This window comes from Lepidochelys kempii, chromosome 24, assembly GCF_965140285.1.
Source record: "Lepidochelys kempii isolate rLepKem1 chromosome 24, rLepKem1.hap1, whole genome shotgun sequence".
Taxonomy (NCBI): domain Eukaryota; kingdom Metazoa; phylum Chordata; order Testudines; family Cheloniidae; genus Lepidochelys; species Lepidochelys kempii.
In genome coordinates, this window is record NC_136403.1 from 13,824,909 (window position 1) to 13,852,233 (window position 27,325).

General features: G+C 53.5%; 1 protein-coding gene across 1 annotated transcript in view; it reads right to left on the reverse strand.

The window, feature by feature from the left end:
* Positions 1 to 27,325, reverse strand: part of LOC140902933 (uncharacterized) — a 125,194-nt gene that overhangs the window by 47,793 nt on the left and 50,076 nt on the right. Inside the window, exons 37-54 of the mRNA XM_078850397.1 lie at positions 25,902 to 26,475; positions 23,929 to 24,527; positions 21,517 to 22,078; positions 19,933 to 20,528; positions 18,936 to 19,509; positions 17,838 to 18,037; positions 17,299 to 17,440; positions 16,397 to 16,728; positions 14,507 to 15,080; positions 12,535 to 13,133; positions 10,123 to 10,684; positions 8,700 to 9,295; positions 7,703 to 8,276; positions 6,616 to 6,815; positions 6,077 to 6,218; positions 5,175 to 5,506; positions 3,284 to 3,857; positions 1,311 to 1,909 (exon numbers count right to left, since the gene is read on the reverse strand). Of these exons, the coding sequence (XP_078706523.1) occupies positions 1,311 to 1,909; positions 3,284 to 3,857; positions 5,175 to 5,506; positions 6,077 to 6,218; positions 6,616 to 6,815; positions 7,703 to 8,276; positions 8,700 to 9,295; positions 10,123 to 10,684; positions 12,535 to 13,133; positions 14,507 to 15,080; positions 16,397 to 16,728; positions 17,299 to 17,440; positions 17,838 to 18,037; positions 18,936 to 19,509; positions 19,933 to 20,528; positions 21,517 to 22,078; positions 23,929 to 24,527; positions 25,902 to 26,475 (8,331 nt within the window). The remainder of the gene's footprint in view (positions 1 to 1,310; positions 1,910 to 3,283; positions 3,858 to 5,174; positions 5,507 to 6,076; positions 6,219 to 6,615; positions 6,816 to 7,702; positions 8,277 to 8,699; positions 9,296 to 10,122; positions 10,685 to 12,534; positions 13,134 to 14,506; positions 15,081 to 16,396; positions 16,729 to 17,298; positions 17,441 to 17,837; positions 18,038 to 18,935; positions 19,510 to 19,932; positions 20,529 to 21,516; positions 22,079 to 23,928; positions 24,528 to 25,901; positions 26,476 to 27,325) is intronic.

Below are 27,325 nucleotides of genomic sequence, written 5' to 3' on the forward strand. Positions count from 1 at the left end.
ACCCCTGGTGTAGACGTTGCCAGGTCAACGGGAGAATTCTCCTGTCAACCTAGCGAGTGCCTCTTGTGAAGGTGTCTTACCTACACCAATGGGAGAACTCCTGCCATTGGCATTGGCAGCCTCTTCACTGAAGCGCCGCAGCTACGGCAAGTCCATTGTGCCACATTAGCAGTTTATTTGGAAACAGCCCTAAGACTCTCTCACACCCCTTGGGCAGTGTAAATGCGGTTGACTCCCAACTTTCTGCTGTCAGATACCTGGAAAGGGCCTTCGCGCAACAGAAGTCAGGATCAAGTACTTTAGTGGAGGAAGCTTTTAGGGTGTTGACTCCCCTGGAGTCAATGGGGCCAGATCCCCAGCTGGTGGGAATGGGGCATAGCTCCTGTGGAGGGAATGGGACCCGATCCCCAGCTAAATGAGTGAGTCAGTTGAATGCACATCAGTTACAGTGGCAAAACGGCCCTGATGCAGAGGAGAAAATCCTGCCCTATATATTCACAAAGAGGCACTCAGTTCCTTCCCACACACCCACCACCAGCTCAGTGTGCAACGGACGCAGGTCTCATTTCTGAAACGGGGAGAGAAATAATGGGTAATGTATCATCAACAGCAAGAGTTCCTGCTCCCAGCTCCCCGAGAAGTCATAGAATCACAGAATATCAGGGGTGGAAGGGACCTCAGGAGGTCATCTAGTCCGAGCCCCTGCTCAAAGCAGGACCAATCCCCAACTAAATCATCCCAGCCAGGGCTTTGTCAAGCCTGACCTTAAAATCTTCGAAGGAAGGAGATTCCACCACCTCCCGAGGTAACGCATTCCAGTGTTTCACAACACTCCTAGTGAAAAAGTTTTTCCTAATAGCCAACCTAAACCTCCCTCACTGCAACTTGAGACCATTACTCCTCGTTCTGTCATCTGCTACCACTGAGAACAGTCTAGATCCATCCTCTTTGGAACCCCCTTTCAGGTACTTGAAAGCAGCTATCAAATCCCCCCTCATTCTTCTCTTCCGCAGACTAAACAATCCCAGTTCCCTCAGCCTCTCCTCATAAGTCATGTGTTCCAGTCCCCTAATCATTTTTCCTGCCCTCCGCTGGACGTTTTCCAATTTTTCCACATCCTTCTTCTAGTGTGGGGCCCAAAACTGGACACTAGTACTCCAGATGAGGCCTCACCAATATCGAATAGAGGGGAACGATCACATCCCTCTATCTGCTGGCAATGCCCCTACTTATACATCCCAAAATGCCATTGGCCTTCTTGGCAACAAGGGCACACTGTTGACTGTAGTCCTGTGGCTCTCTGTCCCTACCTTGATCTTGCGGGGATATTGCTGGCTGACAGTGATGTTTCTACCGTAGACCTCCAAGGTCACCACTTTGGTGTAGGACACGGCCTTGCTGCCGCGGTTGTTATTCTCCACCTTGATGTTGAATGGCGTGAGCGTGGGGTCCTCGGAGCAGACCCCAGCCAGAAGGTAGATGCAGGTGCCCATGAAATCATACTTTTTCCCGTCGAAGGTGGTGTAGTGAGGGTCTCCGGAGGCCGTGCAGGTGGAGTAGCTGATTGGGGAGCAGCCACGGACCCCGTTGATCACGGCGCATCTCTCGCTGGCCTTGCAGCCGGTCTCCTGGCAAAGCACCATGCCCAAGCTGGGATCACATCTGCACCGAGAGAGGCAGTTCTCATCGGCCCAGAACTCCTCGTTGGGTTTGTAGTAGCGGCCATTGTAGTCACAGCCACAGCTCTCCACGGGGACACACTGGCCGGCACTCAGGACGTAACCGTTGTCACACTGGCAGGTCTCCACGCAGGGCTCCAGGCAGGAGGAGTTGGCGGTTTGGTCGGAGCAGCTGGCCGGGCAGGCGTTCCCGCAGGCCTCGTAGTGGCTGTTCTCAGGGCAGGGCAGGACTGGGAGGGGGTCAGAGAGGGGGAGATTTAACATCACAGGAAATGAACTAAAAACACCTGCTTACATGCAGCAAGAGCTAGAGAGAAATTCTAATGTGCAATCGGCATGCTCTATTTCACAGGCCCGATGTACAAGCAGCCACACTAAGGCCACCTCTGGAGTACAGCACAGGGAACAACCCCGTTGGGCAAAGGAGTTTGCTAGCTGGGAGAGCAGGGAAATGCTCTCTTTGTATAGAAAATCGAAGAAAATCTGCAAAGTGCACCCAGAGTAGATGAGACCTCACTTGTCAAGGCCTCCTCTGGAGCCCCGCCCACACCAGATGACCTCAGACTCAGCACACGTCCCACGGAAGTGGAAAGACTCAGGAGATCCTACTGGGTTGGGACCCTGTATTTTCAGGTAGTATTTCGGATGGGTCCATCTTTCCATCGCTTTCTGATCCATCCCTCTCTTCCAACCACTTCACCCACCAAATCCATCCCGCTTTTCTATTCTTCACTTACATCCCTCTTACACAATGCTGAACACCCCTTCTTTGAAGTGCGGAAGTGAGATTTTCTTTACATTAGATTGTAATAAATCTTTCTCGTTGCCTCCATCTAATTGACGTGTACATCCAGGAGTATCTATATCTGTCTAATCTAGAACCTAATCATGGAATCATAGAATATCAAGCTTGGAAGGAACCTCAGGAGGTCATCTAATCCAACCCCCTGCTCAAAGCAGGACCAATCCCCCAAGTTTTGCCCCCGAAATGGCCCCCTCAAGGATTGAACTCACAACCCAGGGTTTAGCAGGCCAATGCTCAAACCACTGAGCTATCCCTTCCCCCCCCGTTTAGCCAGCCGTCCCTCTGGCTCAGCATCCAATCGACCAATCTTTACCTCTAATTGACTTTATCTCCCCGTGCACCTAATCCATTTATCCATCCATTAAATCTCTTTATCTCTCTATCCATCGAACCCACCTATCCGTCTATTACACCCATTTAATCTCTCCATCCATTTTATCCACGTATCCTCCAGTGAATCTATTTAATCACCCAATCCATCTAATCCATCTACCAATCTATTAAACCTGTTTAATCTCCCTATTCATCTAATCCATCCTCCTAACAATATTTGGAGACTCTTCCTTTCTCTCATCTAACCCAATCTATGAAAACCATGTGTCCATCGATTCTCAATCTAGCTAGTCTCTTATAGGGGCTTCTCAAGCCCACATCCCCATGGTGTCTAGTTGCCAAGGTGCAGGATCTAGGCCTAGTGTCTGCCCTGACACTCCGCCCACTGGCCATCTCCTCAAGCAGCACAGTAACTCTAGTCTAATTGCTGCTTTTGTCAATAAAAAAAACAAACCACCGAGCTCACCGCAGCCGGACGGTGTCCTCCAGTCATAGACGGTGATGCCCTGTTTCTTGCAGATGGCGGCATAGGCCTCCAGCGCCTGGCACAGGATGTTCTTGGCTCCCCCGTTCAGACACACGTCGTAGATGCAGCTGTCAAAAATGTCCTGGGGGCGCACTTTGGAGTGACACTCTCTGAAGGGCCCTCCTGGTCTTTTGCTGATCAAACCACAATATTCGTCGCCCCCGTAGATCTTCTGCTTGCTCTTATCGCACGTCGGGCATGTCCCTTTGCAATCATCCCAGCAGAAGGGGTCCCGGTCTTTGACTTTCCAGCTCCTGGCCCACTCCACGATGGAAGAGACTCGGGTGCCGTTGGGTGACGTCATGTCATCTCCACGCTTTTGGTTGAAGTTCCCACAAAGGCCGCCCATGGCCCCATAATAGCTGCTGGGGAGGGTGATGATCAGGCGCCAATTCCAGTCATACGACACCTGCAGACCAAAGTCTGTCCGCAGGATAGCACTGAGACCGCTCTGGTAGAGCTTGATTTTACCGTCTTCCAGGGTCACCGGCAAGCTGGTGGTCACGTCATTGATCTAGAGATAGGAGGAAAGAACCAACGGTTATTTCTCTTTTCATCTCACCTCTTCCAAGAGTTCTGCTCCTCTGGGACAAGAAAGATTAGAAAGCCCCAATTAAGCACTTGAGTCCTCAGAGATCAAATGTTCTCTGTCCAGGGGATCTGGCTGTGGAATGAATTCCCAGTGCAGATTAGATAAATCCAGAGTGTGACCTGGACTCCCCTTTAATAAAGCTTCCCGACAAGAACGAAGCATTGATATTCACAGCTTGAAACCCACCCAACTCACCACAAAATCCTACTGCAAGTGGAGATTTTTCTACCCCAAAAAGAGGAGAAAAGCCAGAAGCTCCATGGATTGGAGCAGAGACTTTACTCTGGTCAGTACATGTTATGGAGAGGATGGTTGGCTCCTATGGTGATGGGCGGCAGTACAAAACCAAAGAGCTAGAGAGAGAGAGCGAGAGAGTTGTGGAAGGAAGACAGGAACTGTTTAGCCTGTGCGGCCTGGAGGGATCCCGCGACATGGGGAGACTGGTAGAACAAGAGTTCTGGGGGACCTAGGCTGACTGGGGGATCCTATGTGGTCCATGGAGGCAAGATTGCCCAGGTGAATTGGGAGGGCCCAGGGGCCCGGAGCAGATAATTTTAAATCGGTTCATTTCTCGCTTATTCTGTTCTTCTTCTGGAATGTTGTCATTTTCGATCTTGTTTCTTTTCATGGCCACTTTGAGATCACAAAAAGGGGATTTTCTTTCTGATAATCTGGAAAAATTTCTATTTTAAAATTTCTGAATATCATTTCTTTTTTTTTAAAAAAAATACCTATTTCAAAACAAAGGACCTGATTCAGCAGAAATTCTTGACAACGAAACAAACAAAAGTACTGGCCCATTTGTATGAATGGAAGAAAAGAGATGTTGACATTTTCCGAAAGAAAATTGGTCTTCAACCAGCACAGAGAGATCGATAGATGTGTATGGGGATGGTTGGATAGATCGATGGAGAAAAAGCAGATGTGTATGGTGATAGATTGAGAAACGGATTGATGTGTATGGGCTGGGTGGAGAGAAAGAGAGATCTATATGGGGACAAACAGAGGGACGGATAGATGTGTATCCTGACCGATGGATTGACAGATTTGTCTTGGCCTGGATGGTAAGATGGATGCATATGTATGGGGAAGGATAGACAGAGATATAGACAGATGGGTATGCGGATGGATGGATGGATGGATGGATAGGTAGATGTGTATGGGTATGGATGTACCCATAGGGAGATATTTTTATTCCAAATGTAAGCTCTCCAATCATTTTTGCACTTTTGTACTCACTCTGATTTTCCCAACTTCCTTCTTGTAGATGGAGATGTTGTAGCCATAGACGTAGATGTTGGTCAGGCGCACGTAGGAGACAGCCTGGTTGCCTCCCCTGTTGTCGTTCTTCTCATCGATGGTGAAGGGCACCAGGGTGTTGTCGCTCCCGCAGTACTTGGCCAGGGTGTAGGTGCAGGTGCCCTGGAAGTTGAAGTTCAGCCCGTCGAAGGTGTGATAGTGCGGGTCCCCCCAGCCCCAGCAGGTTCCAATGAAGTTGGGAATGCACATCGCACGGCCGTTCTGGACCTTGCACGTCTCCTTGGCCCGACATGTCAGGACTTTGCAGGGATCTGAAAGGAGAGAAATCCCAGCAATCCATGAGAGTGAGGGCTAGGGGGGCAGGGGAGCTCGGTTCAGCACAGGCCCAGTTACCCACCCAAAGCCATTCGGAAGAGAGGCCAACCAGAGAGCAGTCAACGGGAGATGGTTTCCTGTAAAAGCTCTGCCTGAGTAGGGATTAAGTAAATAGGTCAAGTAAGGACCTCAACCTTTGACCAAAGCGGCAGGCCCAGAGGATACTTTTCTTTACCTCTTGACAGTCAAGTGCCTGGTCCAAAGCCCAGGAGAGAATCAATGACTTGATTTGACATAGCCTGCCTCCCAGCCCATTGGCTCCAACTCAGAGAACCCACCATGTAACCTACCCCCACCCCTCCCAGAGCTGTGAATAGAACCCAGGAGTCCAGGCTCACAAACCCCCCTGCTCTAACCACTAGTCCCCACTCGCTTCCTAGATCTAAGGATGGAAACTCTACTCTGCGCCAGCTCCTCAGCTGTCCTGACTCCACTGAGTCTGCTCTAAGGACTCTCTATCTCTACGTCCACCTCTCTTCTTGTTTAACTCTTGCACTCTCTTTCACCTCTCTTAATGCATTGCATGACTCCATCTCTGATCTGACAGGTTTCATCCCTGGTGCAGCTGTGGGCTTCGCAGGTCACCCCTTGGGCAGGAGTGCAGGTGCAGCTTTGCTGGCACTTGTTAGTCAGAACCGTCTCATTAGGCTGTTTGAAAAAAGGGAAAAGAACACAATGTAGCCCGGGGAAAGGTAGTTTTTCAGTGCGGAGATGTTCATTTACAGGGAGGCCATATCTGGGACTAGAACCGAGTGTCTTATCTCCCAGTCCGCAGCCGCTCTACTCCACTTGGCACGACTGCCTTCCCGGAGCTGGGGAGAGAACCGAGGAGTCCTGACTTCCAGCTCCCTGCTCTAACCACTAGACTCCACCGCCCTGCCAGAGACACGGTTCATGGAACCAGGATTGTGCCATTAGTGCCTTTCAACAGAGATTCATGCATTGCCATTGGCAACCGACAATGGTCTGATCCAACATGGCTGATGAGAGCAGGGCGTGAAGGACGTGACTGGATAGGAGTTAACACCCCAGCAGGGGGCGGTACCTGGTAATATATCCCCTTCTTGAAGCACCCACAGCTCTGCAGAGCCACGCAGCCCAGGCCGTCGAAGAGGAAGCCATCGTCACACTGGCAGCCTTCGGCGCAGGTGTCTGGGCACTTCCTGGCGTCGGTGATCCTGGCACAGGTGGTGGTGCAGAGGTCGGCGCACACCTCGTAGTGACTGTTGGCCGGGCAGCGCAGAGCTAAGGCAGAGAAAGAAGCAACTGATGGCTGGAGAGATCTCAGCCCACAACTTAGAGCAGGGGCGGGCAAACTTTTTGGCCTGAGAGCGGCATCGGGTTTTGGAAATTGTATGGAGGGCTGGTTAGGGGAGGGGGGCGTGGCCCGGCCGCCACCCGCTCTCCACGCCCCCTGCTTCTGGTCCCCTGACAGCCCCCTCCCACCCTGGACTCCTGCCCCATCCAACCACCCCTTCTTCCTGTCCCCAGATCCCCCGTCCCTGACTGACTCCTGCCGCCCCATCCAACCCCCTCTCCTTCATGACTTCCTCCCCCAGAGACCCCTGCACCCATTCAACCCCCCTGTTCCCCGCCTTCTGACCGCCCCGACCCCTATCCACACTGCGACCCCCGACCACCACCTCAAACTCCCCTCCCACTATCCAACCCCCCGGCTCCCTGCCCCCTTACCACGCTGCCTGGCTGCCGGTGCTACTGCCGCACACAGCGCAGCCCGGCTGGAGCCAGCCACACACAGCGCAGCCCAGAGACCGGGTCAGGCCGGGCTCCGCAGCTACGCTGCCCCAGGAGCTCACCGCCCTGCCTCCCAGAGCATGGCGCCGGGCAAGCCTCCCGGGCCAGGAGCTCAGGGGCCGGGCAGGAGGGTCCAGTGGGCCGGGTGTCACCTCAGGCTCAGAGGGACAGACATGAAGGAGAGGAGAATCTGACGGGGACGAGAGGACCAGGTCACCTTTATAAGGGAATATGACCTTGTTGGTTCCCACCCAAAGGAGTCTCTCAAGAAGCCCAGAGGCCTGGAATGAGATACCTAGAATCGCTCTCCCCGCCCCCCAGCGGGAGGGGAGCGAGTGGGATAGGCCCTTCTGCTACACCAGCATCGCGGCACTTACGGCAGAAGGAGGCGCTCCTCCAGGGCTGGATAGGGGCCCCGGCCTCTTGGCAGGCCGTCACGTAGCTGTGGATGCTCTGGCACAGGACCTGGGAGTCCCCGTTGCCCAAGCACACATCATACAGGCAGTTGTTGAAATACACGCTGGGGCTGACCATGCCGTGGCAGGAGGCGAAGGGGCCGTCGGGGGCCGTGAGCAGCCCGCAGTAGTTGCGCTGTTTGAAGAACTCCTTCTTCTTCTCCTTGCAGACCGGGCAGCTGTTCCCGGCGCATCCGTCGTCACAGGCCACCCCCGGGATCGGGACTTTCCAGGCGGAACCAAAGGCTGCCACGTTAGGGGCCGCGCTGCCGTCGGGGAGCAGGAACTCGTCGTCCCGACGCCCGTTGTTGTTCCCGCACAGGCCGCACGTCTGGCCCTGGTAGTTCCCTGGGACGGTGACTCTGGCGTGGTAAACCAGGTCGTAGCTCACGGTGAGGCCGAAGTCAGTTTGCACAAGGACGTTCCCGCCGTGCTGATACGCTCGGAGCTGCCCATCGGCCACGACCACAGGCAGGTTGTGGGACACCCCGTCCACCTGGAAGACACAGAGTATTCCCTGTGAACCGGGGCAGTGGATGTTGTTGGGGTGGGCTATGGGCACAAGATAGGGTCTCAATGACACCTGGGCAAATCTGTTGTGACTCCACTGAACTCAATGAAATTATGGCCATTTCTGATCTCAGATCCCTGGGCTTACTCTGCAATCATCCACTGAGCGTAATATGCTGAGGGCTGGATTATGATCTCACTTGTCCCAGAGAAAATCCAGAGCGATTCTGCTTTCTTCAGTGGGATGCCTCTAGACTGGCACTGGTGCCAGTAAGGTCAGGATCAGAACCTGAATGTCTGACCCCTCCTGCCTGTGCGCTCCTAATGAGTGACCCAGGAGACAAGTGCCCCTTGCATTGCCACATCAGTGGGGCTGCCCCATTGCAGGAACATCTTGAGCAGGACTTACCATGACGAGCCCCTTCCTGTTCTGCAGCAGGGTAAGCGTGAGCCCGTAGACCTCCACGGACACCAGCTTGGTGACAGACACCTTGCCATTGCCCCAGGGCTTGTTCTCCACCTTCACGGAGAAGGATGTCAGGTTCCCGGCGTCAGCGCAGGTCTTGGCCAGGATGTAGGTGCAGGTGCCTTGGAAATCGAAGGCAACTCCATCGAAGGAGAGGTAGTGGGGGTCTCCGGCAGCAGAACACGTTGCAGATCCGACAGGGTGGCATTTCCGGACGCCATCCGCCACCTTGCACTGCTCGTTGGCTCCACAGGAGGCCTCCCGACACTGGACGACCCCGTTGTCTTGGCACCGGCACCGCTCCCGGCAGGAGGCGCTGGAGTAGAACTCCTCTCCCTTCCTGTAGTACCTGCCCTGGTGCACACAGCCGCACTGCGCGACGGGGACGCACCGGTCTCCGCTCAGGAGGAACCCGGCGTCGCAGAAACACCCTTCGGCACAGGGAGCGTCGCAGCCGTCCGGCGCCGAGAGCCCGTGGCAGGTGGCAGGGCAGCCGCTCCCACAGAGCTCGTAGTGGAAGTTACTGGGGCAGGTGGGACCTGTAGGAGAGGGGCAGAGGGAACGTGCAGATGGGGGTGAGAGAAAGAAGAAATGTGCAGGTAAGTGGACAGAAATCTCTCTCTATTCATATCACTTACAGTAGGATTGTTCTGGTGGGGTTGGGAGCCAGGACTCCTGGGTTCTACTCCCAGCTCTGGGAGGGGAGTGGGGCCTAGTGGTTAGAGGCTGGGAGTCAGGTCTCCTGGGTTGTATTCTGGATGTTGAAGGGCGGTCAGGTCTAGCGGGTTAAAGCAGTGTGGACTGGGAGTCAGGACTCTGGGGTTTTCTTTCTGACTCTTGGAGGGGCGTTTGGTCTAGTGGTAAGAGCTGCAGACAAGGGGACGTGTTGCAAGGTGAGTCCCAAATTCTGGAGTGGGCTGCTGTGTAATGTTTAGTGATGGAGGACTGGGAGTCAGGATAACTGGCTTCTGCCACTGGCTTCTCGGGTGACTCTGAGTTACTTGCTTTAGTTCTTTCGGTGTCCGTTTTCCGGCACCCTGACGGGAAGGACGACTAGTGGGTTGGACTAGATGACCTCCTGAGGTCCCTTCCAACCCTGATATTCTATGATTCTATGATTCTAGTGTTGGCAAAGTATTTCCAACCCCTGGGAGACAGGTGCCAGCAAGGAGACAGGATTACATTGCTATAGCACAAAGATAAAGCAAAGCTGAGTAGGTGACCTTTACGGTTGGCAACACTACTGCAAGCTGATAGGTGTGTAAGGCCAGAGACACACAGCTGAGCTCTTCTGAGCCCCCTGCAGAGGGTGCTGCACATGGAGACTAGCCAGTCCTTAAAGCAGATTCTAGTAGGCGACACTCACTGCAGAATGAGGCTGATCTCCACTGCCCCATCCGGATGCCCCTGGCCTGGCAGGCCATCACGTAGGCGCTGATGGCACTGCAGAGAGCATCCCGGAGACCCTTGTACTGGCAGGTGTCAAAGACGCAGTCGTCGAAGAAAGGGGCTGGGTCGATGACTCCGTGGCACTCTCTGAACGGTCCGTCCCCTCTGGTGATGACCCCGCAGTACCGATCTCCCTTGTAGGGTTGTCTCTGAGCCTCACTGCAGACCAGGCACTTCCCAGTGCAGCTGTCTGAGCAGCCCGGGACCTCCCCCACCTTCCAGCTCTCTGCGAACTGGACGGCGTTGGCTGCCCGTCTCCCGTCTCTCATGGTCAGGTCGTCACTGGCAGTTTGGTTGTTGTCACCGCACAGGCCGCAGAGGGCGTTGGCGTAGGTGTTGGGCACAGTGACCCGGACCAGGCTCCCGTCGAAGGTCACCCTCAGCGCGAAGGCGGTCTTGATGAGGACTTGGGCTCCGCTGACGTAAGCCTGTAGCTTCTCCTCATGGTAGAAAGGCAGGGCCACAAAGACTCCGTCCACCTGGAACAGACGCGGCAGGGCCAGGGGTTAATTTTGAATGAATACTGCAGGCAGAAGGTGGGGACCCAGGACTCCTGGGTTTTATTCCTGGCTCAGGGAGGGGGGGCGAAGGGAAGGGAAGAAATGGGGTGGGGCCTAGTAGCTTTGAGCAGGGGAGGCTGGGAGCCAGGACTCCTGAGTTCTATCCCCCGTTCCGGGAAAGGAGTGAGATCTGGTGGGTTACAGCAGAGGGGGATGGGAATCAGGATTCCTGGCTCCTATCCTCAACTCTGGGAGGGCAGTGGTTGGAGCGCGGCGGCTGGGAGCTAGGACTCTTGGGTTCTAACCCCAGCTCTGGTCAGGGAGTGGGGTCTAGCGATGAGAGCAGCTTTGCAGGACAGGTTCACAAAGAGCCTGTCTATCTGGAACACACGTCTTGGGGATGGTCTGAATTCCCAGTTACACGAAGGCCTGCTCTACACTAGTAAATTAGGGCAGTATCACTATCGCTCCGGGGTGTGAAAACTCCACACCCCTGACCCACGCAGTTAAACTGACCTGACCCCTGGTGTAGACGTTGCCAGGTCAACGGGAGAATTCTCCTGTCAACCTAGCGAGTGCCTCTTGTGAAGGTGTCTTACCTACACCAATGGGAGAACTCCTGCCATTGGCATTGGCAGCCTCTTCACTGAAGCGCCGCAGCTACGGCAAGTCCATTGTGCCACATTAGCAGTTTATTTGGAAACAGCCCTAAGACTCTCTCACACCCCTTGGGCAGTGTAAATGCGGTTGACTCCCAACTTTCTGCTGTCAGATACCTGGAAAGGGCCTTCGCGCAACAGAAGTCAGGATCAAGTACTTTAGTGGAGGAAGCTTTTAGGGTGTTGACTCCCCTGGAGTCAATGGGGCCAGATCCCCAGCTGGTGGGAATGGGGCATAGCTCCTGTGGAGGGAATGGGACCCGATCCCCAGCTAAATGAGTGAGTCAGTTGAATGCACATCAGTTACAGTGGCAAAACGGCCCTGATGCAGAGGAGAAAATCCTGCCCTATATATTCACAAAGAGGCACTCAGTTCCTTCCCACACACCCACCACCAGCTCAGTGTGCAACGGACGCAGGTCTCATTTCTGAAACGGGGAGAGAAATAATGGGTAATGTATCATCAACAGCAAGAGTTCCTGCTCCCAGCTCCCCGAGAAGTCATAGAATCACAGAATATCAGGGGTGGAAGGGACCTCAGGAGGTCATCTAGTCCGAGCCCCTGCTCAAAGCAGGACCAATCCCCAACTAAATCATCCCAGCCAGGGCTTTGTCAAGCCTGACCTTAAAATCTTCGAAGGAAGGAGATTCCACCACCTCCCGAGGTAACGCATTCCAGTGTTTCACAACACTCCTAGTGAAAAAGTTTTTCCTAATAGCCAACCTAAACCTCCCTCACTGCAACTTGAGACCATTACTCCTCGTTCTGTCATCTGCTACCACTGAGAACAGTCTAGATCCATCCTCTTTGGAACCCCCTTTCAGGTACTTGAAAGCAGCTATCAAATCCCCCCTCATTCTTCTCTTCCGCAGACTAAACAATCCCAGTTCCCTCAGCCTCTCCTCATAAGTCATGTGTTCCAGTCCCCTAATCATTTTTCCTGCCCTCCGCTGGACGTTTTCCAATTTTTCCACATCCTTCTTCTAGTGTGGGGCCCAAAACTGGACACTAGTACTCCAGATGAGGCCTCACCAATATCGAATAGAGGGGAACGATCACATCCCTCTATCTGCTGGCAATGCCCCTACTTATACATCCCAAAATGCCATTGGCCTTCTTGGCAACAAGGGCACACTGTTGACTGTAGTCCTGTGGCTCTCCGTCCCTACCTTGATCTTGCGGGGATATTGCTGGCTGACAGTGATGTTTCTACCGTAGACCTCCAAGGTCACCACTTTGGTGTAGGACACGGCCTTGCTGCCGCGGTTGTTATTCTCCACCTTGATGTTGAATGGCGTGAGCGTGGGGTCCTCGGAGCAGACCCCAGCCAGAAGGTAGATGCAGGTGCCCATGAAATCATACTTTTTCCCGTCGAAGGTGGTGTAGTGAGGGTCTCCGGAGGCCGTGCAGGTGGAGTAGCTGATTGGGGAGCAGCCACGGACCCCGTTGATCACAGCGCATCTCTCGCTGGCCTTGCAGCCGGTCTCCTGGCAAAGCACCATGCCCAAGCTGGGATCACATCTGCACCGAGAGAGGCAGTTCTCATCGGCCCAGAACTCCTCGTTGGGTTTGTAGTAGCGGCCATTGTAGTCACAGCCACAGCTCTCCACGGGGACACAGTGGCCGGCACTCAGGACGTAACCGTTGTCACACTGGCAGGTCTCCACGCAGGGCTCCAGGCAGGAGGAGTTGGCGGTTTGGTCGGAGCAGCTGGCCGGGCAGGCGTTCCCGCAGGCCTCGTAGTGGCTGTTCTCAGGGCAGGGCAGGACTGGGAGGGGGTCAGAGAGGGGGAGATTTAACATCACAGGAAATGAACTAAAAACACCTGCTTACATGCAGCAAGAGCTAGAGAGAAATTCTAATGTGCAATCGGCATGCTCTATTTCACAGGCCCGATGTACAAGCAGCCACACTAAGGCCACCTCTGGAGTACAGCACAGGGAACAACCCCGTTGGGCAAAGGAGTTTGCTAGCTGGGAGAGCAGGGAAATGCTCTCTTTGTATAGAAAATCGAAGAAAATCTGCAAAGTGCACCCAGAGTAGATGAGACCTCACTTGTCAAGGCCTCCTCTGGAGCCCCGCCCACACCAGATGACCTCAGACTCAGCACACGTCCCACGGAAGTGGAAAGACTCAGGAGATCCTACTGGGTTGGGACCCTGTATTTTCAGGTAGTATTTCGGATGGGTCCATCTTTCCATCGCTTTCTGATCCATCCCTCTCTTCCAACCACTTCACCCACCAAATCCATCCCGCTTTTCTATTCTTCACTTACATCCCTCTTACACAATGCTGAACACCCCTTCTTTGAAGTGCGGAAGTGAGATTTTCTTTACATTAGATTGTAATAAATCTTTCTCGTTGCCTCCATCTAATTGACGTGTACATCCAGGAGTATCTATATCTGTCTAATCTAGAACCTAATCATGGAATCATAGAATATCAAGCTTGGAAGGAACCTCAGGAGGTCATCTAATCCAACCCCCTGCTCAAAGCAGGACCAATCCCCCAAGTTTTGCCCCCGAAATGGCCCCCTCAAGGATTGAACTCACAACCCAGGGTTTAGCAGGCCAATGCTCAAACCACTGAGCTATCCCTCCCCCCCCGTTTAGCCAGCCGTCCCTCTGGCTCAGCATCCAATCGACCAATCTTTACCTCTAATTGACTTTATCTCCCCGTGCACCTAATCCATTTATCCATCCATTAAATCTCTTTATCTCTCTATCCATCGAACCCACCTATCCGTCTATTACACCCATTTAATCTCTCCATCCATTTTATCCACGTATCCTCCAGTGAATCTATTTAATCACCCAATCCATCTAATCCATCTACCAATCTATTAAACCTGTTTAATCTCCCTATTCATCTAATCCATCCTCCTAACAATATTTGGAGACTCTTCCTTTCTCTCATCTAACCCAATCTATGAAAACCATGTGTCCATCGATTCTCAATCTAGCTAGTCTCTTATAGGGGCTTCTCAAGCCCACATCCCCATGGTGTCTAGTTGCCAAGGTGCAGGATCTAGGCCTAGTGTCTGCCCTGACACTCCGCCCACTGGCCATCTCCTCAAGCAGCACAGTAACTCTAGTCTAATTGCTGCTTTTGTCAATAAAAAAAACAAACCACCGAGCTCACCGCAGCCGGACGGTGTCCTCCAGTCATAGACGGTGATGCCCTGTTTCTTGCAGATGGCGGCATAGGCCTCCAGCGCCTGGCACAGGATGTTCTTGGCTCCCCCGTTCAGACACACGTCGTAGATGCAGCTGTCAAAAATGTCCTGGGGGCGCACTTTGGAGTGACACTCTCTGAAGGGCCCTCCTGGTCTTTTGCTGATCAAACCACAATATTCGTCGCCCCCGTAGATCTTCTGCTTGCTCTTATCGCACGTCGGGCATGTCCCTTTGCAATCATCCCAGCAGAAGGGGTCCCGGTCTTTGACTTTCCAGCTCCTGGCCCACTCCACGATGGAAGAGACTCGGGTGCCGTTGGGTGACGTCATGTCATCTCCACGCTTTTGGTTGAAGTTCCCACAAAGGCCGCCCATGGCCCCATAATAGCTGCTGGGGAGGGTGATGATCAGGCGCCAATTCCAGTCATACGACACCTGCAGACCAAAGTCTGTCCGCAGGATAGCACTGAGACCGCTCTGGTAGAGCTTGATTTTACCGTCTTCCAGGGTCACCGGCAAGCTGGTGGTCACGTCATTGATCTAGAGATAGGAGGAAAGAACCAACGGTTATTTCTCTTTTCATCTCACCTCTTCCAAGAGTTCTGCTCCTCTGGGACAAGAAAGATTAGAAAGCCCCAATTAAGCACTTGAGTCCTCAGAGATCAAATGTTCTCTGTCCAGGGGATCTGGCTGTGGAATGAATTCCCAGTGCAGATTAGATAAATCCAGAGTGTGACCTGGACTCCCCTTTAATAAAGCTTCCCGACAAGAACGAAGCATTGATATTCACAGCTTGAAACCCACCCAACTCACCACAAAATCCTACTGCAAGTGGAGATTTTTCTACCCCAAAAAGAGGAGAAAAGCCAGAAGCTCCATGGATTGGAGCAGAGACTTTACTCTGGTCAGTACATGTTATGGAGAGGATGGTTGGCTCCTATGGTGATGGGCGGCAGTACAAAACCAAAGAGCTAGAGAGAGAGAGCGAGAGAGTTGTGGAAGGAAGACAGGAACTGTTTAGCCTGTGCGGCCTGGAGGGATCCCGCGACATGGGGAGACTGGTAGAACAAGAGTTCTGGGGGACCTAGGCTGACTGGGGGATCCTATGTGGTCCATGGAGGCAAGATTGCCCAGGTGAATTGGGAGGGCCCAGGGGCCCGGAGCAGATAATTTTAAATCGGTTCATTTCTCGCTTATTCTGTTCTTCTTCTGGAATGTTGTCATTTTCGATCTTGTTTCTTTTCATGGCCACTTTGAGATCACAAAAAGGGGATTTTCTTTCTGATAATCTGGAAAAATTTCTATTTTAAAATTTCTGAATATCATTTCTTTTTTTTAAAAAAAATACCTATTTCAAAACAAAGGACCTGATTCAGCAGAAATTCTTGACAACGAAACAAACAAAAGTACTGGCCCATTTGTATGAATGGAAGAAAAGAGATGTTGACATTTTCCGAAAGAAAATTGGTCTTCAACCAGCACAGAGAGATCGATAGATGTGTATGGGGATGGTTGGATAGATCGATGGAGAAAAAGCAGATGTGTATGGTGATAGATTGAGAAACGGATTGATGTGTATGGGCTGGGTGGAGAGAAAGAGAGATCTATATGGGGACAAACAGAGGGACGGATAGATGTGTATCCTGACCGATGGATTGACAGATTTGTCTTGGCCTGGATGGTAAGATGGATGCATATGTATGGGGAAGGATAGACAGAGATATAGACAGATGGGTATGCGGATGGATGGATGGATGGATGGATAGGTAGATGTGTATGGGTATGGATGTACCCATAGGGAGATATTTTTATTCCAAATGTAAGCTCTCCAATCATTTTTGCACTTTTGTACTCACTCTGATTTTCCCAACTTCCTTCTTGTAGATGGAGATGTTGTAGCCATAGACGTAGATGTTGGTCAGGCGCACGTAGGAGACAGCCTGGTTGCCTCCCCTGTTGTCGTTCTTCTCATCGATGGTGAAGGGCACCAGGGTGTTGTCGCTCCCGCAGTACTTGGCCAGGGTGTAGGTGCAGGTGCCCTGGAAGTTGAAGTTCAGCCCGTCGAAGGTGTGATAGTGCGGGTCCCCCCAGCCCCAGCAGGTTCCAATGAAGTTGGGAACGCACATCGCACGGCCGTTCTGGACCTTGCACGTCTCCTTGGCCCGACATGTCAGGACTTTGCAGGGATCTGAAAGGAGAGAAATCCCAGCAATCCATGAGAGTGAGGGCTAGGGGGGCAGGGGAGCTCGGTTCAGCACAGGCCCAGTTACCCACCCAAAGCCATTCGGAAGAGAGGCCAACCAGAGAGCAGTCAACGGGAGATGGTTTCCTGTAAAAGCTCTGCCTGAGTAGGGATTAAGTAAATAGGTCAAGTAAGGACCTCAACCTTTGACCAAAGCGGCAGGCCCAGAGGATACTTTTCTTTACCTCTTGACAGTCAAGTGCCTGGTCCAAAGCCCAGGAGAGAATCAATGACTTGATTTGACATAGCCTGCCTCCCAGCCCATTGGCTCCAACTCAGAGAACCCACCATGTAACCTACCCCCACCCCTCCCAGAGCTGTGAATAGAACCCAGGAGTCCAGGCTCACAAACCCCCCTGCTCTAACCACTAGTCCCCACTCGCTTCCTAGATCTAAGGATGGAAACTCTACTCTGCGCCAGCTCCTCAGCTGTCCTGACTCCACTGAGTCTGCTCTAAGGACTCTCTATCTCTACATCCACCTCTCTTCTTGTTTAACTCTTGCACTCTCTTTCACCTCTCTTAATGCATTGCATGACTCCATCTCTGATCTGACAGGTTTCATCCCTGGTGCAGCTGTGGGCTTCGCAGGTCACCCCTTGGGCAGGAGTGCAGGTGCAGCTTTGCTGGCACTTGTTAGTCAGAACCGTCTCATTAGGCTGTTTGAAAAAAGGGAAAAGAACACAATGTAGCCCGGGGAAAGGTAGTTTTTCAGTGCGGAGATGTTCATTTACAGGGAGGCCATATCTGGGACTAGAACCGAGTGTCTTATCTCCCAGTCCGCAGCCGCTCTACTCCACTTGGCACGACTGCCTTCCCGGAGCTGGGGAGAGAACCGAGGAGTCCTGACTTCCAGCTCCCTGCTCTAACCACTAGACTCCACCGCCCTGCCAGAGACACGGTTCATGGAACCAGGATTGTGCCATTAGTGCCTTTCAACAGAGATTCATGCATTGCCATTGGCAAGCGACAATGGTCTGATCCAACATGGCTGATGAGAGCAGGGCGTGAAGGACGTGACTGGATAGGAGTTAACACCCCAGCAGGGGGCGGTACCTGGTAATATATCCCCTTCTTGAAGCACCCACAGCTCTGCAGAGCCACGCAGCCCAGGCCGTCGAAGAGGAAGCCATCGTCACACTGGCAGCCTTCGGCGCAGGTGTCTGGGCACTTCCTGGCGTCGGTGATCCTGGCACAGGTGGTGGTGCAGAGGTCGGCGCACACCTCGTAGTGACTGTTGGCCGGGCAGCGCAGAGCTAAGGCAGAGAAAGAAGCAACTGATGGCTGGAGAGATCTCAGCCCACAACTTAGAGCAGGGGCGGGCAAACTTTTTGGCCTGAGAGCGGCATCGGGTTTTGGAAATTGTATGGAGGGCTGGTTAGGGGAGGGGGGCGTGGCCCGGCCGCCACCCGCTCTCCACGCCCCCTGCTTCTGGTCCCCTGGCAGCCCCCTCCCACCCTGGACTCCTGCCCCATCCAACCACCCCTTCTTCCTGTCCCCTGACTGTCCCCAGATCCCCCGTCCCTGACTGACTCCTGCCGCCCCATCCAACCCCCTCTCCTTCATGACTTCCTCCCCCAGAGACCCCTGCACCCATTCAACCCCCCTGTTCCCCGCCTTCTGACCGCCCCGACCCCTATCCACACTGCGACCCCCGACCACCACCTCAAACTCCCCTCCCACTATCCAACCCCCCGGCTCCCTGCCCCCTTACCACGCTGCCTGGCTGCCGGTGCTACTGCCGCACACAGCGCAGCCCGGCTGGAGCCAGCCACACACAGCGCAGCACAGAGACCGGGTCAGGCCGGGCTCCGCAGCTACGCTGCCCCAGGAGCTCACCGCCCTGCCTCCCAGAGCATGGCGCCGGGCAAGCCTCCCGGGCCAGGAGCTCAGGGGCCGGGCAGGAGGGTCCAGTGGGCCGGGTGTCACCTCAGGCTCAGAGGGACAGACATGAAGGAGAGGAGAATCTGACAGGGACGAGAGGACCAGGTCACCTTTATAAGGGAATATGACCTTGTTGGTTCCCACCCAAAGGAGTCTCTCAAGAAGCCCAGAGGCCTGGAATGAGATACCTAGAATCGCTCTCCCCGCCCCCCAGCGGGAGGGGAGCGAGTGGGATAGGCCCTTCTGCTACACCAGCATCGCGGCACTTACGGCAGAAGGAGGCGCTCCTCCAGGGCTGGATAGGGGCCCCGGCCTCTTGGCAGGCCGTCACGTAGCTGTGGATGCTCTGGCACAGGACCTGGGAGTCCCCGTTGCCCAAGCACACATCATACAGGCAGTTGTTGAAATACACGCTGGGGCTGACCGAGTCGTGGCAGGAGGCGAAGGGGCCGTCGGGGGCCGTGAGCAGCCCGCAGTAGTTGCGCTGTTTGAAGAACTCCTTCTTCTTCTCCTTGCAGACCGGGCAGCTGTTCCCGGCGCATCCGTCGTCACAGGCCACCCCCGGGATCGGGACTTTCCAGGCGGAACCAAAGGCTGCCACGTTAGGGGCCGCGCTGCCGTCGGGGAGCAGGAACTCGTCGTCCCGACGCCCGTTGTTGTTCCCGCACAGGCCGCACGTCTGGCCCTGGTAGTTCCCTGGGACGGTGACTCTGGCGTGGTAAACCAGGTCGTAGCTCACGGTGAGGCCGAAGTCAGTTTGCACAAGGACGTTCCCGCCGTGCTGATACGCTCGGAGCTGCCCATCGGCCACGACCACAGGCAGGTTGTGGGACACCCCGTCCACCTGGAAGACACAGAGTATTCCCTGTGAACCGGGGCAGTGGATGTTGTTGGGGTGGGCTATGGGCACAAGATAGGGTCTCAATGACACCTGGGCAAATCTGTTGTGACTCCACTGAACTCAATGAAATTATGGCCATTTCTGATCTCAGATCCCTGGGCTTACTCTGCAATCATCCACTGAGCGTAATATGCTGAGGGCTGGATTATGATCTCACTTGTCCCAGAGAAAATCCAGAGCGATTCTGCTTTCTTCAGTGGGATGCCTCTAGACTGGCACTGGTGCCAGTAAGGTCAGGATCAGAACCTGAATGTCTGACCCCTCCTGCCTGTGCGCTCCTAATGAGTGACCCAGGAGACAAGTGCCCCTTGCATTGCCACATCAGTGGGGCTGCCCCATTGCAGGAACATCTTGAGCAGGACTTACCATGACGAGCCCCTTCCTGTTCTGCAGCAGGGTAAGCGTGAGCCCGTAGACCTCCACGGACACCAGCTTGGTGACAGACACCTTGCCATTGCCCCAGGGCTTGTTCTCCACCTTCACGGAGAAGGATGTCAGGTTCCTGGCGTCAGCGCAGGTCTTGGCCAGGATGTAGGTGCAGGTGCCTTGGAAATCGAAGGCAACTCCGTCGAAGGAGAGGTAGTGGGGGTCTCCGGCAGCAGAACACGTTGCAGATCCGACAGGGTGGCATTTCCGGACGCCATCCGCCACCTTGCACTGCTCGTTGGCTCCACAGGAGGCCTCCCGACACTGGACGACCCCGTTGCCTTGGCACTGGCACCGCTCCCGGCAGGAGGCGCTGGAGTAGAACACCTCTCCCTTCCTGTAGTACCTGCCCTGGTGCACACAGCCGCACTGCGCGACGGGGACGCACCGGTCTCCGCTCAGGAGGAACCCGGCGTCGCAGAAACACCCTTCGGCACAGGGGGCATCGCAGCCGTCCGGCGCCGAGAGCCCGTGGCAGGTGGCAGGGCAGCCGCTCCCACAGAGCTCGTAGTGGAAGTTACTGGGGCAGGTGGGACCTGTAGGAGAGGGGCAGAGGGAACGTGCAGATGGCCGTGAGAGAAAGCTTCTTAAATGAATGCACCACCAGAAGAAAATGTGCAGGTACCACTTACAATCGTGTTGTTGGCGGGAACTGGGAGCCAAAACTCCTGGGTTCTAGTCATGGCTCAGGGCGGGAAGTGGGGTTCCCTGGCTTAGAGCAGGGAGGGCTGGGAGCCAGGACTGCTAAGCTCTGTCATTGGCTCTGGGGGGACAGTGGTGTCTAGCGGTTAAAAGCAGGGGAGATTAGCACTCAGGGCTCCTGGGTTCTATTCCTTGCTGTGAGCAGTCAAAGGGATCTAGCAAATCAGAGCTGGAGGGCTTGCAATCAGGTTTTCTGGGTTCTATTGCCAGCTCTGGGAAGGGATGAGGATCTAGTAGCTTAGTCCCAGAAGGGCTGGGAAGGAGTCAGGACTCTGGGGTTTTCTTTCTGACTCTTGGAGGGGCGTTTGGTCTAGTGGTAAGAGCTGCAGACAAGGGGACGTGTTGCAAGGTGAGTCCCAAATTCTGGAGTGGGCTGCTGTGTAATGTTTAGTGATGGAGGACTGGGAGTCAGGATAACTGGCTTCTGCCACTGGCTTCTCGGGTGACTCTGAGTTACTTGCTTTAGTTCTTTCGGTGTCCGTTTTCCTGCACCCTGACGGGAAGGACGACTAGTGGGTTGGACTAGATGACCTCCTGAGGTCCCTTCCAACCCTGATATTCTATGATTCTATGATTCTAGTGTTGGCAAAGTATTTCCAACCCCTGGGAGACAGGTGCCAGCAAGGAGACAGGATTACATTGCTATAGCACAAAGATAAAGCAAAGCTGAGTAGGTGACCTTTACGGTTGGCAACACTACTGCAAGCTGATAGGTGTGTAAGGCCAGAGACACACGGCTGAGCTCTTCTGAGCCCCCTGCAGAGGGTGCTGCACATGGAGACTAGCCAGTCCTTAAAGCAGATTCTAGTAGGCGACACTCACTGCAGAATGAGGCTGATCTCCACTGCCCCATCCGGATGCCCCTGGCCTGGCAGGCCATCACGTAGGCGCTGATGGCACTGCAGAGAGCATCCCGGAGACCCTTGTACTGGCAGGTGTCAAAGACGCAGTCGTCGAAGAAAGGGGCTGGGTCGATGACTCCGTGGCACTCTCTGAACGGTCCGTCCCCTCTGGTGATGACCCCGCAGTACCGATCTCCCTTGTAGGGTTGTCTCTGAGCCTCACTGCAGACCAGGCACTTCCCGGTGCAGCTGTCTGAGCAGCCCGGGACCTCCCCCACCTTCCAGCTCTCTGCGAACTGGACGGCGTTGGCTGCCCGTCTCCCGTCTCTCATGGTCAGGTCGTCACTGGCAGTTTGGTTGTTGTCACCGCACAGGCCGCAGAGGGCGTTGGCGTAGGTGTTGGGCACAGTGACCCGGACCAGGCTCCCGTCGAAGGTCACCCTCAGCGCGAAGGCGGTCTTGATGAGGACTTGGGCTCCGCTGACGTAAGCCTGTAGCTTCTCCTCATGGTAGAAAGGCAGGGCCACAAAGACTCCGTCCACCTGGAACAGACGCGGCAGGGCCAGGGGTTAATTTTGAATGAATACTGCAGGCAGAAGGTGGGGACCCAGGACTCCTGGGTTTTATTCCTGGCTCAGGGAGGGGGGGCGAAGGGAAGGGAAGAAATGGGGTGGGGCCTAGTAGCTTTGAGCAGGGGAGGCTGGGAGCCAGGACTCCTGAGTTCTATCCCCCGTTCCGGGAAAGGAGTGAGATCTGGTGGGTTACAGCAGAGGGGGATGGGAATCAGGATTCCTGGCTCCTATCCTCAACTCTGGGAGGGCAGTGGTTGGAGCGCGGCGGCTGGGAGCTAGGACTCTTGGGTTCTAACCCCAGCTCTGGTCAGGGAGTGGGGTCTAGCGATGAGAGCAGCTTTGCAGGACAGGTTCACAAAGAGCCTGTCTATCTGGAACACACGTCTTGGGGATGGTCTGAATTCCCAGTTACACGAAGGCCTGCTCTACACTAGTAAATTAGGGCAGTATCACTATCGCTCCGGGGTGTGAAAACTCCACACCCCTGACCCACGCAGTTAAACTGACCTGACCCCTGGTGTAGACGTTGCCAGGTCAACGGGAGAATTCTCCTGTCAACCTAGCGAGTGCCTCTTGTGAAGGTGTCTTACCTACACCAATGGGAGAACTCCTGCCATTGGCATTGGCAGCCTCTTCACTGAAGCGCCGCAGCTACGGCAAGTCCATTGTGCCACATTAGCAGTTTATTTGGAAACAGCCCTAAGACTCTCTCACACCCCTTGGGCAGTGTAAATGCGGTTGACTCCCAACTTTCTGCTGTCAGATACCTGGAAAGGGCCTTCGCGCAACAGAAGTCAGGATCAAGTACTTTAGTGGAGGAAGCTTTTAGGGTGTTGACTCCCCTGGAGTCAATGGGGCCAGATCCCCAGCTGGTGGGAATGGGGCATAGCTCCTGTGGAGGGAATGGGACCCGATCCCCAGCTAAATGAGTGAGTCAGTTGAATGCACATCAGTTACAGTGGCAAAACGGCCCTGATGCAGAGGAGAAAATCCTGCCCTATATATTCACAAAGAGGCACTCAGTTCCTTCCCACACACCCACCACCAGCTCAGTGTGCAACGGACGCAGGTCTCATTTCTGAAACGGGGAGAGAAATAATGGGTAATGTATCATCAACAGCAAGAGTTCCTGCTCCCAGCTCCCCGAGAAGTCATAGAATCACAGAATATCAGGGGTGGAAGGGACCTCAGGAGGTCATCTAGTCCGAGCCCCTGCTCAAAGCAGGACCAATCCCCAACTAAATCATCCCAGCCAGGGCTTTGTCAAGCCTGACCTTAAAATCTTCGAAGGAAGGAGATTCCACCACCTCCCGAGGTAACGCATTCCAGTGTTTCACAACACTCCTAGTGAAAAAGTTTTTCCTAATAGCCAACCTAAACCTCCCTCACTGCAACTTGAGACCATTACTCCTCGTTCTGTCATCTGCTACCACTGAGAACAGTCTAGATCCATCCTCTTTGGAACCCCCTTTCAGGTACTTGAAAGCAGCTATCAAATCCCCCCTCATTCTTCTCTTCTGCAGACTAAACAATCCCAGTTCCCTCAGCCTCTCCTCATAAGTCATGTGTTCCAGTCCCCTAATCATTTTTCCTGCCCTCCGCTGGACGTTTTCCAATTTTTCCACATCCTTCTTCTAGTGTGGGGCCCAAAACTGGACACTAGTACTCCAGATGAGGCCTCACCAATATCGAATAGAGGGGAACGATCACATCCCTCTATCTGCTGGCAATGCCCCTACTTATACATCCCAAAATGCCATTGGCCTTCTTGGCAACAAGGGCACACTGTTGACTGTAGTCCTGTGGCTCTCTGTCCCTACCTTGATCTTGCGGGGATATTGCTGGCTGACAGTGATGTTTCTACCGTAGACCTCCAAGGTCACCACTTTGGTGTAGGACACGGCCTTGCTGCCGCGGTTGTTATTCTCCACCTTGATGTTGAATGGCGTGAGCGTGGGGTCCTCGGAGCAGACCCCAGCCAGAAGGTAGATGCAGGTGCCCATGAAATCATACTTTTTCCCGTCGAAGGTGGTGTAGTGAGGGTCTCCGGAGGCCGTGCAGGTGGAGTAGCTGATTGGGGAGCAGCCACGGACCCCGTTGATCACGGCGCATCTCTCGCTGGCCTTGCAGCCGGTCTCCTGGCAAAGCACCATGCCCAAGCTGGGATCACATCTGCACCGAGAGAGGCAGTTCTCATCGGCCCAGAACTCCTCGTTGGGTTTGTAGTAGCGGCCATTGTAGTCACAGCCACAGCTCTCCACGGGGACACACTGGCCGGCACTCAGGACGTAACCGTTGTCACACTGGCAGGTCTCCACGCAGGGCTCCAGGCAGGAGGAGTTGGCGGTTTGGTCGGAGCAGCTGGCCGGGCAGGCGTTCCCGCAGGCCTCGTAGTGGCTGTTCTCAGGGCAGGGCAGGACTGGGAGGGGGTCAGAGAGGGGGAGATTTAACATCACAGGAAATGAACTAAAAACACCTGCTTACATGCAGCAAGAGCTAGAGAGAAATTCTAATGTGCAATCGGCATGCTCTATTTCACAGGCCCGATGTACAAGCAGCCACACTAAGGCCACCTCTGGAGTACAGCACAGGGAACAACCCCGTTGGGCAAAGGAGTTTGCTAGCTGGGAGAGCAGGGAAATGCTCTCTTTGTATAGAAAATCGAAGAAAATCTGCAAAGTGCACCCAGAGTAGATGAGACCTCACTTGTCAAGGCCTCCTCTGGAGCCCCGCCCACACCAGATGACCTCAGACTCAGCACACGTCCCACGGAAGTGGAAAGACTCAGGAGATCCTACTGGGTTGGGACCCTGTATTTTCAGGTAGTATTTCGGATGGGTCCATCTTTCCATCGCTTTCTGATCCATCCCTCTCTTCCAACCACTTCACCCACCAAATCCATCCCGCTTTTCTATTCTTCACTTACATCCCTCTTACACAATGCTGAACACCCCTTCTTTGAAGTGCGGAAGTGAGATTTTCTTTACATTAGATTGTAATAAATCTTTCTCGTTGCCTCCATCTAATTGACGTGTACATCCAGGAGTATCTATATCTGTCTAATCTAGAACCTAATCATGGAATCATAGAATATCAAGCTTGGAAGGAACCTCAGGAGGTCATCTAATCCAACCCCCTGCTCAAAGCAGGACCAATCCCCCAAGTTTTGCCCCCGAAATGGCCCCCTCAAGGATTGAACTCACAACCCAGGGTTTAGCAGGCCAATGCTCAAACCACTGAGCTATCCCTTCCCCCCCCGTTTAGCCAGCCGTCCCTCTGGCTCAGCATCCAATCGACCAATCTTTACCTCTAATTGACTTTATCTCCCCGTGCACCTAATCCATTTATCCATCCATTAAATCTCTTTATCTCTCTATCCATCGAACCCACCTATCCGTCTATTACACCCATTTAATCTCTCCATCCATTTTATCCACGTATCCTCCAGTGAATCTATTTAATCACCCAATCCATCTAATCCATCTACCAATCTATTAAACCTGTTTAATCTCCCTATTCATCTAATCCATCCTCCTAACAATATTTGGAGACTCTTCCTTTCTCTCATCTAACCCAATCTATGAAAACCATGTGTCCATCGATTCTCAATCTAGCTAGTCTCTTATAGGGGCTTCTCAAGCCCACATCCCCATGGTGTCTAGTTGCCAAGGTGCAGGATCTAGGCCTAGTGTCTGCCCTGACACTCCGCCCACTGGCCATCTCCTCAAGCAGCACAGTAACTCTAGTCTAATTGCTGCTTTTGTCAATAAAAAAAACAAACCACCGAGCTCACCGCAGCCGGACGGTGTCCTCCAGTCATAGACGGTGATGCCCTGTTTCTTGCAGATGGCGGCATAGGCCTCCAGCGCCTGGCACAGGATGTTCTTGGCTCCCCCGTTCAGACACACGTCGTAGATGCAGCTGTCAAAAATGTCCTGGGGGCGCACTTTGGAGTGACACTCTCTGAAGGGCCCTCCTGGTCTTTTGCTGATCAAACCACAATATTCGTCGCCCCCGTAGATCTTCTGCTTGCTCTTATCGCACGTCGGGCATGTCCCTTTGCAATCATCCCAGCAGAAGGGGTCCCGGTCTTTGACTTTCCAGCTCCTGGCCCACTCCACGATGGAAGAGACTCGGGTGCCGTTGGGTGACGTCATGTCATCTCCACGCTTTTGGTTGAAGTTCCCACAAAGGCCGCCCATGGCCCCATAATAGCTGCTGGGGAGGGTGATGATCAGGCGCCAATTCCAGTCATACGACACCTGCAGACCAAAGTCTGTCCGCAGGATAGCACTGAGACCGCTCTGGTAGAGCTTGATTTTACCGTCTTCCAGGGTCACCGGCAAGCTGGTGGTCACGTCATTGATCTAGAGATAGGAGGAAAGAACCAACGGTTATTTCTCTTTTCATCTCACCTCTTCCAAGAGTTCTGCTCCTCTGGGACAAGAAAGATTAGAAAGCCCCAATTAAGCACTTGAGTCCTCAGAGATCAAATGTTCTCTGTCCAGGGGATCTGGCTGTGGAATGAATTCCCAGTGCAGATTAGATAAATCCAGAGTGTGACCTGGACTCCCCTTTAATAAAGCTTCCCGACAAGAACGAAGCATTGATATTCACAGCTTGAAACCCACCCAACTCACCACAAAATCCTACTGCAAGTGGAGATTTTTCTACCCCAAAAAGAGGAGAAAAGCCAGAAGCTCCATGGATTGGAGCAGAGACTTTACTCTGGTCAGTACATGTTATGGAGAGGATGGTTGGCTCCTATGGTGATGGGCGGCAGTACAAAACCAAAGAGCTAGAGAGAGAGAGCGAGAGAGTTGTGGAAGGAAGACAGGAACTGTTTAGCCTGTGCGGCCTGGAGGGATCCCGCGACATGGGGAGACTGGTAGAACAAGAGTTCTGGGGGACCTAGGCTGACTGGGGGATCCTATGTGGTCCATGGAGGCAAGATTGCCCAGGTGAATTGGGAGGGCCCAGGGGCCCGGAGCAGATAATTTTAAATCGGTTCATTTCTCGCTTATTCTGTTCTTCTTCTGGAATGTTGTCATTTTCGATCTTGTTTCTTTTCATGGCCACTTTGAGATCACAAAAAGGGGATTTTCTTTCTGATAATCTGGAAAAATTTCTATTTTAAAATTTCTGAATATCATTTCTTTTTTTTTAAAAAAAATACCTATTTCAAAACAAAGGACCTGATTCAGCAGAAATTCTTGA